The sequence below is a fragment of the Molossus molossus genome, unplaced genomic scaffold (genome assembly GCF_014108415.1).
Source record: "Molossus molossus isolate mMolMol1 unplaced genomic scaffold, mMolMol1.p scaffold_m16_p_11, whole genome shotgun sequence".
NCBI classification, from domain to species: domain Eukaryota; kingdom Metazoa; phylum Chordata; class Mammalia; order Chiroptera; family Molossidae; genus Molossus; species Molossus molossus.
The window spans coordinates 90,451,562-90,464,045 of NW_023425346.1; the positions used below are offsets into that span (position 1 = coordinate 90,451,562).

The window sequence follows — 12,484 nt, forward strand, 5'->3', positions numbered from 1 at the left end:
GTTTATACCATCATTTGCGGGCCATACAAAATTATCAACTTGAAAATTAGCCTGCTCTATTTGGTCAAGCTAATTTTGGTGAGGTGTGTGATGTTAGCTGGCATTGATATCGAGGGCCTTATATGGCCCACGGGCCAGACGTTCCCCACCCCTGACTGGTCTCATAAAACTGCATCCCTCCCCTTCACAGCACTTGTCCCAAGATGTAATTCTGAGTGATCATTTAATTCTGGCTCCAGTTCATGTCTATGCTCCATAAGATTCGGAACCATGGACCTGCTTATCATGACATCCCCGGAGCCTGGCGCAGTGCCTGGCACATAGTAGGCCCACAAGATATTTATTGACCAAATGAATCAATGAATGGCAGAATAAACTAAAATAAAGCATGCATGCAAATGCCTTGAACAGAGCACAGTCCCCTGCAGTCTGCTCTGCCCTGGCTGAGTAATTCTGCCTCTGACCACTGTTTCTCACAGGCTTTTTTTTTTTTTTTCCATCGAAGTGTCAGCAGGGAAAGTAAGCAGAGCTTCAGAGGGTCAGCAAAGAACGTGCTTTAGTCTGACCGGGAGGCAGTACATGAGTCAGGAAAAATGAAACTGGATGCCCACAGCCTAGCTCCCTGCCCCCAACCCACCCCACTCCCCAGGCCACGACAGCAATTCTGACCCCCACGCTGGCATCCTGGGGCAGCGTGCCTGAGCGCAGGAGGAGCGCTCTGAAACGGCCACTTGACTGGGAGACAGCCCCACTGCCTCCTAACTGTGACCTTGGTCAGGTGCCCCCACCCTCACCCCACGACCTCAGCCCCACAGCTGTGAAAATGATGGGTGTGGCAGAGCTGATCCCTAAGATCCTCCCCCTCCTAATTCTGTGGCTGAAGGACAGATGGATCGGGTGGGAGGATGGGGGCCTCGTAGGCTGAGCGTCGTGCATGTGTACCGTGGGCAGGTCTTGGGTCCGTTCTGTGGATACTCACTCCTCTGAAGTGTCACCCCAAAGTGGGAACGAGCCAGGACTGTCAGCCTGTGGGATAACCCACCTCAGGCCTTCCCACTGAGAGGCTTGAGGTCCCACCAGTCTGCTGAAGTCAGCAACCACGGGGAGAGTGTGGGTGGGCATCTGGAACACACGGACGCTGGCTCCGGGCCCCAGCTTGTCCTAGACTCCTATCCGCTTTCCCGTTCTGTGGGGACCGGCGGCCAGGAGCAAGCTGCAGCTCACCGCTTGGCATCAGCTACGGGGGCGCTGGTTCTGCAACCCCAAGGCAGCCTGGCGTGGCTGCCCAAACTCTGGCTGGAAGTGGGCAAAGCTTTATGGAAATCCCAGCCGCCTTGCCTGGGGCATGGCACACTCAGAGCCGCACAGCCCGTGTCTGTCTGGGGGTCGAATATCAAGGCGGTAAGTGCAAAGGAAAGCAGACGTGGTCTTGAGAAAACCAGATGGAGCCTTTAAAGAAGCCAGGCCACAGGACCACGGGTCCCGGTGGGAAGTCAGAACACCTAACGTGTCGGAGCCGGAAGGTGCTTCGACACCCACCTCATCTAAGCGCCCCTGGAGGAGATGGTGTGACCACACCAGGTGCCACAAAACCACACACAGGCCATCCAGGCTAGCCCCCCCTGCGTTCCACCTGCTGCTGGGCCATCACTTGGACTCTGTTCCTAATAAGTTAAAGGCCAGCAACCAGATTGTGTCCGTCTCTGCTACCCCGTGTGCAATGTGGAGTTTGCAGACATGAGGGTTAAGCTGAGACACAGACATGTAACTCCTTGAAATCGTCGGAACTATGTGCAGGGGTCCAGATGCACGGGGTGGGTCCACAGCTCTTCTGAAATCCCCAAAGGCATCAAAATCCAGAAAAACAGCCCTCCTACCATCTGCGTTGATAAAAAAAAAAAAAAAAAAAACGGGCAAGAGCTTCAAGAGGTCAACTCATAGCTCTAAGACAATGGTCCCACCTCCTGGGTGTCGACTGTCCCCCTAGGGGACATTTGCATGTTGGAGACATTTGAATTGTCATGAATAGGTGAGTGCTACTGGCATGTAACAGGCAGAGGCCAGGACTGCTTCTAAACATCCTACAATGCACAGGGCAGCCCCCTCAACTAAGACTTGTCCGGCCCCACAGTCGGAGGGAAACCGAGGACCCTGCTGCGGTCTGCGTGCGGAGGACCCAGGCACGCAGTGGAATAAAGAGCCCCGCCCTGTGTGCGTCCCCTCTCCTCTGAAGGGGCCCTGCCCCAGGAGGCTGGCAGAAGTGCCACTGGGGGTGGGCAGCACAGGAGGGGTGTTTTGTCGGCACCTGGACACGGGCTGCGTTGAGCCCACTCCATGAGCTCCAGGCGGGACTCAGGCGGTTTCCAGGCGACAGCTCATCCCCGGGTGGTAGAGACCAGGATGTTATGTGTCTGGTCACCTGAGACCTGGTCAGCAAAGGGCTGCCCCCAAGCAGCCAGGGAAAGCCATTCCCAGCCCCAGGCGGCTGAAAGCGCCACACAGCAAGCAGACACTTACCTCCGGGGGGCTGCGGCACCTCCTTCCCCCCATCCTCCTCTGAGGGAAGGCGAGAGGGAGGTGGGAGGGAAGAGAGGCGGTGATGGAGAGGAGAGGGAGAGCAAAAAGGAGAGAGAGATCAGTTAACAGAGCATTTCTGGAGAGAGCATGTGCTGAGAAAGGGGAGGTGGGAAGCAGGGGCGAGGCCAGGACAGAGGGGACTCCCCAGAGTGCCCAAGGGGAGGGGTAAGGCTCACCCTGACAAGACCCCCGTTTAGAGAGGGCCTGGCTCCCAGCAGCAGCAAGTCCGCCGCCAGGGCTCCAAGTCCAAGCCGTGCCTGTCACAGCCCCCGCCCCAGGGCCTTCCCGGGCTGTGTCTCAAGCAGGAGTGTGCTGGCCTAGTGAGCGGCAGCCCCTGCCCCTTCGCTCCCGGTGACCGTGTCCCTGGCCATGCCGGTGCCTCCTGAGTGGGAGGCTGTGCCCGACCGTGTGTCCGCGTGGGTCACACATGCATGCCGTTGTGTTCCTACCTGGCAGGATCAGCCTTCTGGTGACTAAGGAAAAGAAGCCACATTGGCCCCCAGAGCCCCAGCCTAGCCCTAGAACCAGAGTCTAGGGAACCAGTTTGTGGACTCCGCCTGCTTGAAATGGCCACCAAAGGCCCAGGGCCCCTACTTTCTCCTTCCTCCCCAGGAGGGAGAGGGGCTGAGAGAGGCGATGAGGATGCGGGGGGATGTACGCAGACACGAGTGTCAGCACTGGGGCACCGGGGAGCCCGCGTCTGGCGGGGAGCTAACCAGCTCCAAGGACACTGAGGCCAGGCCTCCGAACCCCCTCGCCAGAGGCCACTGGGCGTGGCGCTCACCCACTGGTCAACCAATGGCAGGGAGGCTGCAAAGGGGTCTGTCCCCTCAACCCCAGACCTCAGCATGGGCACAAAACCAGGCTGCCATCTCGCTTCCAGGAAGGTCTGAAGAACCCACCACCTCTAGGTCCTGCCCAGGACCACAAGGGTCCTCCAACCCGCCCCCACTCCTCCCTCTGGCCTCCCCCACCGGGGCCCTCCCTTCCAGCCAGAGTCACTCACCGCCCGTGGGGTGCAACAGGATATCTGCCGGGTTGTGGGGTTTCAGGCCCAGAGCCGATAGGGGTGTCTTGGCCAGACCTGGAGGGGAGCGCACTGTGCCAGGAAGAAGAGGGGAGACAGGAGGAGTGAGTCTGGGGATGGGGAGGTGCAGGGGGAGGGGAGGAGCAGGAGGGAGGGCACCATAAGCGAGGGCTTGGTGGGGAGAGGCTGCAGGAGAGGGGACACAGGAACTAGCCCCACCCCGCCGAGCAGCTGCTCGGCTGCCCTTTCCTGTCGGGGTTTCTCATGGTTTAAAGGACAGAGTGAGCCGGACACAGTGTCCTCGTCCTGGCCCTGCCCCTCGTGCTGGCCCTGCCCTTCAACCTTGAGAAAACCCTTCCTTGCCCTAGGCCCTTCCTTTCTCCACTGCAGTCCCCTACAAGCCATGGTTTACAACATGCGTGCAGATTTCTTTCACTGCCTCTGATGTTCTTTCTCATGGTAGTCCCTCCCCCCCCCCCACACACACACACACATAGTCTTTCTTTTTTTTTTTTATCCTCACCCGAGGACACCTTTCCATTTTTTGTTCAGATAGAGCGGGAGGGGGAGAGAGGAAGAGAGAGAGAGAGAAACATCGACGTGAAGGGACACATCGAGTGGCTGCCACCCGCACGACCAACCAGGGCCGGGGACAAACTGCAAGCAAGGTACGTGCCCTTAGCGGGAACCGAACCCGGGTCTCTCTGTACCGCAGGCTGACACTCCAACCGCTGAGCCAAACCGGCCAGGGCACACATAGTCTTTCTAAGCCGGGCACTTAGGTGGACTTAGAAGAGAGCACACCCAGAGGACAGGTGGAGGAGAAGGGGTCCGCGGAACCACACCAACCCTGAGCCCAGGGTAGCCCTCAGCCAAGGTCTCTGACTCCCAGACAAGCATGTCCATTGCACAGGCAGGGAGAGTTTCTCAGCATGGGGCTCTCATACCCCCAGACCTCAGGCTTCTAGAGTAGGGAGAAGTCCATTATCCACAATCCTCGGGCAATAGCACCAACTCCCTGCACTAACCCCAGGTCCCTCCCAAGCCACCTGTCCAGGTTAGAAGTGTCACGTAACACACAAGGTCAGAAAGGGCCGTCCGGCTTTGTCCCACCAGCCAAGGAAGAGGCCAGACTCTGTGCTGATCTACAGAGAGATTGTTAAGCCCAGTCACGAGATTTCTCAATGGTGGCTGCCATGTATCCTGGCACACCTCCAAGGAGAAGTTAAAAAAAGGGTTCTGTGTCCCCTATCGCGGCCATCAGGAGCCTGCAGAGGCCATGGGCTCTGAAGACACGCAGCCACCCCGATCTGCCAGAGCCCAAGGCTGCCTGCCTTGCACCCATGGCCTCAACAGCCTCGCTGTGGCCCTCCGTTGTCCAGGACCCCCACACAGCAGCTCTGGGACCTTCCCTGGCCCCCTCCCTTTCCCAAAAGACTGTGAGACCTACAGGAAACTAACAAAAAATACAATCTCTCAATGCAAGTAACCTATATAGCCTATTTGTGTATGCAGGTGTGCACGCAGGTGTCTGAGAGAACAATGAGACATCACAGGGTCCAGTGGGTAGCCACTCCTGCACACTACCTCACTCTGTCCTCAGATGCCCAAAGACAAATACCGCAGAGGGGACAACTGTGTACAAACACACAGCCAAGCTTTGGGTAGGTCTAGGATCGTGCGTCTGTCTGTCCCTCCCTCTTCCTTTGCACACACACACACACACACAGAGGTGTCTTGCCATAGGCACTTATGAAGTACATATTAATGTTTGTCCCACAAATAAATTTCAATGTAATTATGAAAATAATGAGCCACGGGTCCATGGAAGGACCCCAAGGGCTCTCCAGCCCCCAAGCACGGGAGGTTTCTCTCGGTTCCGCTCAGGCATCTCCAGCTCCCTGCTACCTCATGCCCCGTCCTCAGGATCTGGCCCTTCTCGGGGGCAGACAAGTGGGTGCCCTAAAGCCAGGCAAAGCTTTTGCTTCTGGGAGAATTCCTCGCATTTCTCCGCCTCTGTCCTCTGTGAGCCTCTGACTTATTCTCCCCTCCCCCTCCAGGGCACCCAGGCTGACCCAGGGAGAAAGAGAAGAATTGGGACAAGAACAAGCGGCAAAACCAAAGCCCAGCTCAGCCCACATGGCTTCCGTCCCAAACAGGGTGCCGGCCAAGAGCCTGGCTGCTTGGACCCACAGGACTCAGCTGGTGTGAGAGCAAAGCGAGGCCAGGGAGAGAGCGTGCATGGAGTCAGAGGAGGCCACAGCGCTCTCTGGACCACAGTGCCCAGGGCTCGCGCTGTCCAATCGCGTAGCCGTGAGCCACACGCGCAACGTGGCCGGTCTGACCGAACGCCGTAACACGGATTTCAGAGACTTGGTGTGAAACAAGGGCACAAATATCTCAATATATCATTTCGTGTCGAAATGATACCATTTTAGATCTCTGGGGTTCAATAAAACCCAGTATTAAAATTATTTGCACCCGTTTCTTTTGGCATTCTTTTAAAAGGTTGAAAAATATTTTGTTACTATTTTTATAGTGGGTTACCAATGAAAATGATGATATTTTGGATGACATTTTTAAAAAGACCACGAAATGTAATTTCTCCAGTGTCCCGTTATGTTTTCCCCTGGGGTTACTCCGAATTTGTACATGACGGACGCGGCTCGTGTTGTTTTCATCGGGCAGCGCTGCTCTAGGGACAGCCACGGCTCCAGTGCCCAGGACGGCAGCCTGCACGAGTCCTTCTGGAGCGAGGGGCAGGTCCCGGTGCCACATTCCTCCTTCAGCAGAACAGCCGGCCACCAGGAACACGCACGGCCAGCTCCCGCTCTGCTCCCCGCCCCCTCCCTGCCCACGGGGGCAAATGCACAGACAGCTTGGGCCTGGCCCAGCGCAACACCAGTCTCCCCTCTTCGCCCCCAGGCCTCTCACGGGGACCCCAAGTCCTCTGCAGCCTGGTGGTGCTCCTTCACGCTTTCCCACAAAGGGCTCCTCCGAGCTCCTCTGCATGTCTCTTCTACCGCAGAAAGGAACACTGCCCCACTCCTGTGCTCATCCAGTCTTCTCTTTGGCTGGAAATACCTCTGCCCTTTGGGGATTTGCCTCTCCAGTGAGTGCATCAGGGGTACAGACAATGTGCTCTTGCCTGAAGGCCAAGGCTCGGTGAGGTGGGACTCAGTCAGCCCGAGCACACTGGGCCTTGCTTTCCCCGAGAGACACTAAGGGAGATGCCTGGTGCACCCAGAAATGGGCCTGAGAAGCAAGAAGGTCAAGGGTTGTCTCAGACGCACACAAATCATAGTCACTTTAGGACAGGGAACGTTTTGTACACAGGATGCAAGGACTCAACATCTAGGAAAACACCACACATGGGAGTCCAGGGGCCTCATCGTCCGTCAGTGGGACCCTAAGACTTCGCTGCTGCATCTTTAGATGTTGGGGTGTGGACCAGAGAAAAGAAGAGAAGTGGGGGGTGGGAGGTGAAGTGAAATGAGCCACAAGATGATTAGGGACAGACTTCGTGGGGAGCTCTTACCCCCACTGGGTGGTGGACTGGTCGGAGAGGTTCCCTCCATCTCCTCGAAGGCCTCCTTGTAGCTGTGCAGATGGGGCTGCAGGAGAAACAAGGGGAAGGAAAGGGGGTACACTGGCAGCCATAACCTTGAGAAGGACGCGTTCCCAGTTAACCAGCCCACAAATCCCCTTGCCAGCCTGACCAGCCACCCTGCCAGGTGAACACAGAGGTCAAAGGCGATGCTGCCCATTCACAGCCCCAACAATTCCTTGTAGCCAAGGGAACGGAAAGTGGCTATTTTGCAAGGCCATTGGAAAGGCACCGGCGGGATTCAGGAGCACTGCCTTGGAAATATTTCAGAACAGGGCCGAAAAGAAGGGTCTGGGGACCAGGGACTCGGATCCAGGCAGAAGGCAGGAGAGAAAAGATGTCCAAAAGCCATTCCTGTCCAAAATGAGTCAGCCTGGATTTTACCGGACGTGGACAACTTGCATCAGAATCGCCCAGAATGCATGCAGAATGCAGATTCCTGGGCCCCGCCCCAGGGCTGCCATGCTGGACTCTCTGGAGCTGGATTTGGGAATCCACATCTAACAAACTCCTGGTGACTGTCATGCATGCCCAAGTTTAAGACCTACTGCCTCAAACAACTGAAATGTGTCGGAAATACAAACATTTTGGCATTGAAATTAGATCTCTGGAGAAAATCCTATATCTAGAAAGGTCTGGAAAACAGTCAGACTATCGGCTCTGGTTTGGAGTTTACAGACTGTGGTCCCCTGTGTCACAGCCAGGATCCTCACCACCCTGCTCAGGGGTGCTCTTTAGTAGTCAAGAAGGGAACTCAGTCTCAGTGTGAATGGAAGATGTGAGGACATGAAAGCTATTTAGGGCAGGAAATGAGCTCCAGATCCACACGCCAGAACCCTAGGTAAGGATGCGGGGAGGAAAGATTCCTGGTCTCCTGACAGGTCAGGGCAGCCCCGTTGACCATCATGATGTTCCCGGGCACTCCGATGGGCTCTGCTGCCCTCTGTGGGCCCAGGATGTGGCCGGAGGACTCACCTCTTTGGGCCGCCCTCCAGGATTGAGAGCGATGGTGAGCGCCAGCTCCGGGGGCACGCACTGAACGGGGGAGCGAACCCCGGGGCTCCGGGGGGATGAGGGTTCTGGAGACTGGTTCTCGTACTGTCCATCGCTGGCCGCCCGCCTCCGGAGTGGGGCTGGGGGCTCTGCAGGCGGCTTCTCCCGAGCCTGCACCCCTGGGAGGAATGGCAGGGCAGAGAGGGCAGTGAGCATATCGTACAAGAGAGAATCGAGGTTGGGCCTAATCCCCCAGAGAAGACCGTGCAAGCCCAGGGGCCATGCTGGAGCTGGGCCTGTCTCCCCTCCGCACCTCCTCCCTGCCCCCTCTGCCCACACCCTGGACTTCTCTGCAGGCGAGGGACCTGCTTGGGCTGGGCCTTCACCAGGAACCTACTCCGCACAGGGCTGGGGCCCAGAGCGCAAAGCACTGATACAAGAAACAGATGTCAACTCCTCCCAAGGCCTGGAGGCAGAAAGCCAGAGCTTCCAGGCAAATGAGGGAAGGTGGAGGGAGGAGAGGCAGTCTCCAAGGCGACTGATCAACCAACAAGCAACATCGGCCCGTGGGGAAGAACTTTTGGAAACAGCGAATAATGCATCATCTTGCCAATGGTGCTCCCAAGAAGGAACAAAGAAATGATTAAGTCGTGTTATAAAGTCCCCAGCCCCAACTGGCCCCTGGTGTATTGCTGACCTTCTCTGGGGTTCCCCAACTTCATCCGGTGCACCCGTGAAACCTCTTACCAACTTCCCTTATGCCAGCCCTTAGCTACCCACCGCTTTTCTTGTCTGAAGGTGGCCCAGGTTCCCACCCCGTCCCTCCCAGCAGGACAGCGGGCAGAGCTGGAGTCATGGCCGCATCTGCTTTGCTGTACTTCCTTCCATTCCGCAGGCCTGGGGATGTTGCTAACCTCACCCTCCTTCCTTCCCACTCTCTCTCCCCACAGCTGGGCTGAGGCACGGAACCCACTGCCTCACTGAGCTGGCTCCAGAATCCTAGAAAACTTACCCCGCAGGGTCGCAGAGGCCAAACCCAGCCTGAGGACAGGCTCCTACTTCTGATTATCCCGTGGCCGGAAGATGCTCAGCCCTGTCCTCACCACCAGCCAAGAGGAGGTCAGGTGAGGGGAGGTACTGGGACTTAGCAAAGGGCACGTGGGACTGAGACCCTGGCCACACCAGCTTCATGCCAGCACACCTGGGAACACTGTCCCGTGGCACACACGCATACACACGGCTGGCCCCGGGAATGTGCCGGTGCCGCCGAGCAGAAATCACCCTCATTCAGACTGAATCATCTACCACCCGGAGGGGGATCTGCACACCACCGGCGGCCTCCCGGCTCCCATCGGACACAGCCATTAGGCTGCCATGAGAAGCACCAGCTGCGAAGCCTTCCTACTTGTCATGAATAGCAGGCTGCCGGTGCCAAGTCTAGGGACAGGCACACACGCACGCACGCACACAGACACACTCCGAGACACTCACTCACACTCGCCCATAATTAGAGGCCCCGCCTGGAGAGCTGCCGGACTGGCACACACATCCACAAACACAGAAGGTGCACGGCGGTGCTCCAGGCTCCGTGTGGAGCTATTTATTACTAAGAGGCAGCCTGCCGGCCATCTCAACGGAGAGAAAGGAGCCCAAATGGGGACGGTAATCTGGACTCACAAACTGTTTTAATGAAAGCAAATAAGCCACCACTTTGAAGTGCCCTGACTTTTAGAATAGAAAATTGGAGATCACCCTAACCAAGGGCCAGATGAAAGAGAGGGTGGGTCTCTTAAAGTCCTGAGCAGTGCACAGGGACCCCACCTCACTCCAGGCCCCCAGCCCTCAGAGAAGCCGCCTGCACCTCCCACGCTTGTGGGCGCCCCTACCCTCAGCCACACCTCTCCCTCCCCCACCGAGCCCCTTCCCTTCCGCCCCGCTGGGTAGCTTGGTCCAGAACTACTGTTGGCCTCATTCCTGGCAAAAACATTAGAGAGAAACAGACGTAGCCATTGATTTTCTAATAATAATTGTGACAAAGGAGGCCCATTTGGGAAAGGCTCTTGGGGTTTGGAACCAAGTTCAGCCCCAAGGTTAACAGAAATGCATTAGGGCCGGTTTGAGTTCCGGCCGGCCCAGCCCCACAGCCTCTTCCTGGCAGATCCCTGCGCTTTGGTGAGGGTGGCAGTATCCCCGCGTGGGATCCAGTGTCTGCCCTGGAGAATGGGTCTGTCTGAGGCCCTGCATCTCCCAGAGGGACAAAGAACATTCTCCCCAGTGTGCCCAGAACGCCCCCCGTGTTCAGATGGTTACAAAGCCCGGAGGGGAGGCTGGACTGCCAGAGGGGCTCCCAACTGCAGAGGACGGGAGACCCCAGCAGGAGGCTGTGGGACGCCTGGAGCCCTCTCACCTCTTCAAGTCCCCTCTCCAGGGCCACCAGGCCGGCACACGGGAGCGCGGCTCATTCTGAGGCAGGGGGATTGCCAGAGTGACCTCCAAAGAACTAGCTCGCTGCAGGGGAGCCTCCCCCTGCAGGAAGGGGAAGACCCCAAATTCCACTCCCACGGGGCAGCCCCTCCCCTGGAGAAGGCCGCATGGCACCAGGGGCCAGCCAGGGCCTCTCACATTCTTTGAACACAGTGTCTCAGTGTTGTCCCCCTTGGCAGGCCCAGATCTGTCCCCAGTGCCTGGAGAGCCATGTTCTCTCTCTTGTCTTACCCCACTGGAGGGGAGACGAAGCAGGGCGGAGGGGAGAGAAGAGAGCCCCATTGTTTCTCAGCCAAGCTGGGCTGTCTGGACACAGCTGACAGCCAGTGTCAGGGCAAGAACACCCCCCTCTCGTCCTGGAGACTGACCAACAATAAAAGTAGGCCTGCTCCCCCTCATTGCCTTCCTCCCCTCCCCACCCTCAACCCCAGGCCTTTCTCAGTCTTAGGCCCCCTCCTGGCTCTCAGGGCCACCATCCCCGTGGGCTCAGTCCCTCCACGCACATACAGGCGTACACACACGCACACACCGCCTTCCCCCCCAGGAGCAGCAGGAGGGCAGGGTCAGCCTCAGAACCCCACAGTCGGCCCCTTCCTTGGCACGGCCAGGGGAAGCTCCTGGAGAGGGGAAGAGGCAGTGGAGGGACTCTGGAAGGTCTTCCCACAAAGCTGGTGTCACCCCAGCAGCAGGAGGGGTGGGGCGCCCTTATGGCAATACAGTGTCCTTCAGCATAATAACGGGCCACACTCAGATGCCCTGTCATCCTCCGAGGGCTGCTCACACACTGTGGGCACTGGGCCTTCCCCACCACCTGCAAGACAGTGGTCACCTCAGCCCAGGGCCTCCGCATGAGCCACCAGACCTGAAGAGCAGGGGACAGGAACATTCCCATTTCCCAGGAGTCCTCACTCTGCTCCCCAGATAGTGTGCTGGGAGGAGCAGCTGGCTGCAAGGCTCCCCCATAAAGCAGGCTGGACCTGAGATATAAATCCACCTCATCTAACACACATACACACGCATGCACACATGCACATATGTACACACATGTGCGTGCACACACACTCACACAAACACTGCAGTTCTGGGAGCTGTAGCCCTAACATCATCAACACACACACTATGGCAGGACACGGCCCTGCCCACCCCTGGGTCCCATGGACAAATGTCCCAGTGCCAGGCTTCGTCACAGGCCTTCCCTACAAGCCCGGCCTGGCCGCTTCCACCCCCAGAGACCAGCTCTTCCTTCCAGCCTTCCGATTTCCAGAAGACTGGATTCCTCAGCTCCAGGTGGTGGGGTTCCGACTGCATGCCGGGCTCCGGAAGAGAGGGGATCCGGGAGGCCACCTGCTGGGCCAGGGCACCAGAAAGCCACACGGCAGGCACGCTAGCAGCCCCAGGGCAAGCCATGCCAGCTCCCCTCAGGACAGCCCACCACCCAGAACTGGCCCAAACCCTCGGCCCAGCTGAACCCTGCACTCCCCACCACTGGGCCGAGAAAAGGGGAGGGAGAGGAGAGGAGCAGACAGGGACATTCTGCGAGAGCTGTCTCCCGTTATCCTGGACTGGGAGAGGAGGGTCCAGGAATGCCAGATATTGCCACCGGGAGTCAACCGTGCCCACCGAACCCGAATGAGCCTTTTCCCGGGACTAATCAAGGTCAGGGCGTGGGACAAGCCTGAGCACCATCTTCTCCTTGGCCCAGGCCTCCGGCTCCAAGGAGCAGGGAAAGGGTGAGGTGACTGTCCCCGGTCTCAAAGTCTGTGGGCCCAATTGTCCAAGAGACCGGGGCAGACGTA

The 12,484-nt window shown here is 57.9% G+C and overlaps 1 protein-coding gene across 5 annotated transcripts in view; it reads right to left on the minus strand.

Moving 5' to 3' along the window:
• The window catches only part of TNS1 (tensin 1), a 106,853-nt gene that overhangs the window by 23,129 nt on the left and 71,240 nt on the right, over positions 1 to 12,484 (minus strand). For all 5 annotated transcript variants that reach the window (XM_036254746.1, XM_036254745.1, XM_036254744.1 and 2 more), the window contains 4 exons: positions 8,187 to 8,383; positions 7,143 to 7,218; positions 3,584 to 3,676; positions 2,518 to 2,556 (listed from right to left, as the gene is read on the minus strand). In XM_036254746.1, the coding sequence (XP_036110639.1) occupies positions 2,518 to 2,556; positions 3,584 to 3,676; positions 7,143 to 7,218; positions 8,187 to 8,383 (405 nt within the window). The remainder of the gene's footprint in view (positions 1 to 2,517; positions 2,557 to 3,583; positions 3,677 to 7,142; positions 7,219 to 8,186; positions 8,384 to 12,484) is intronic.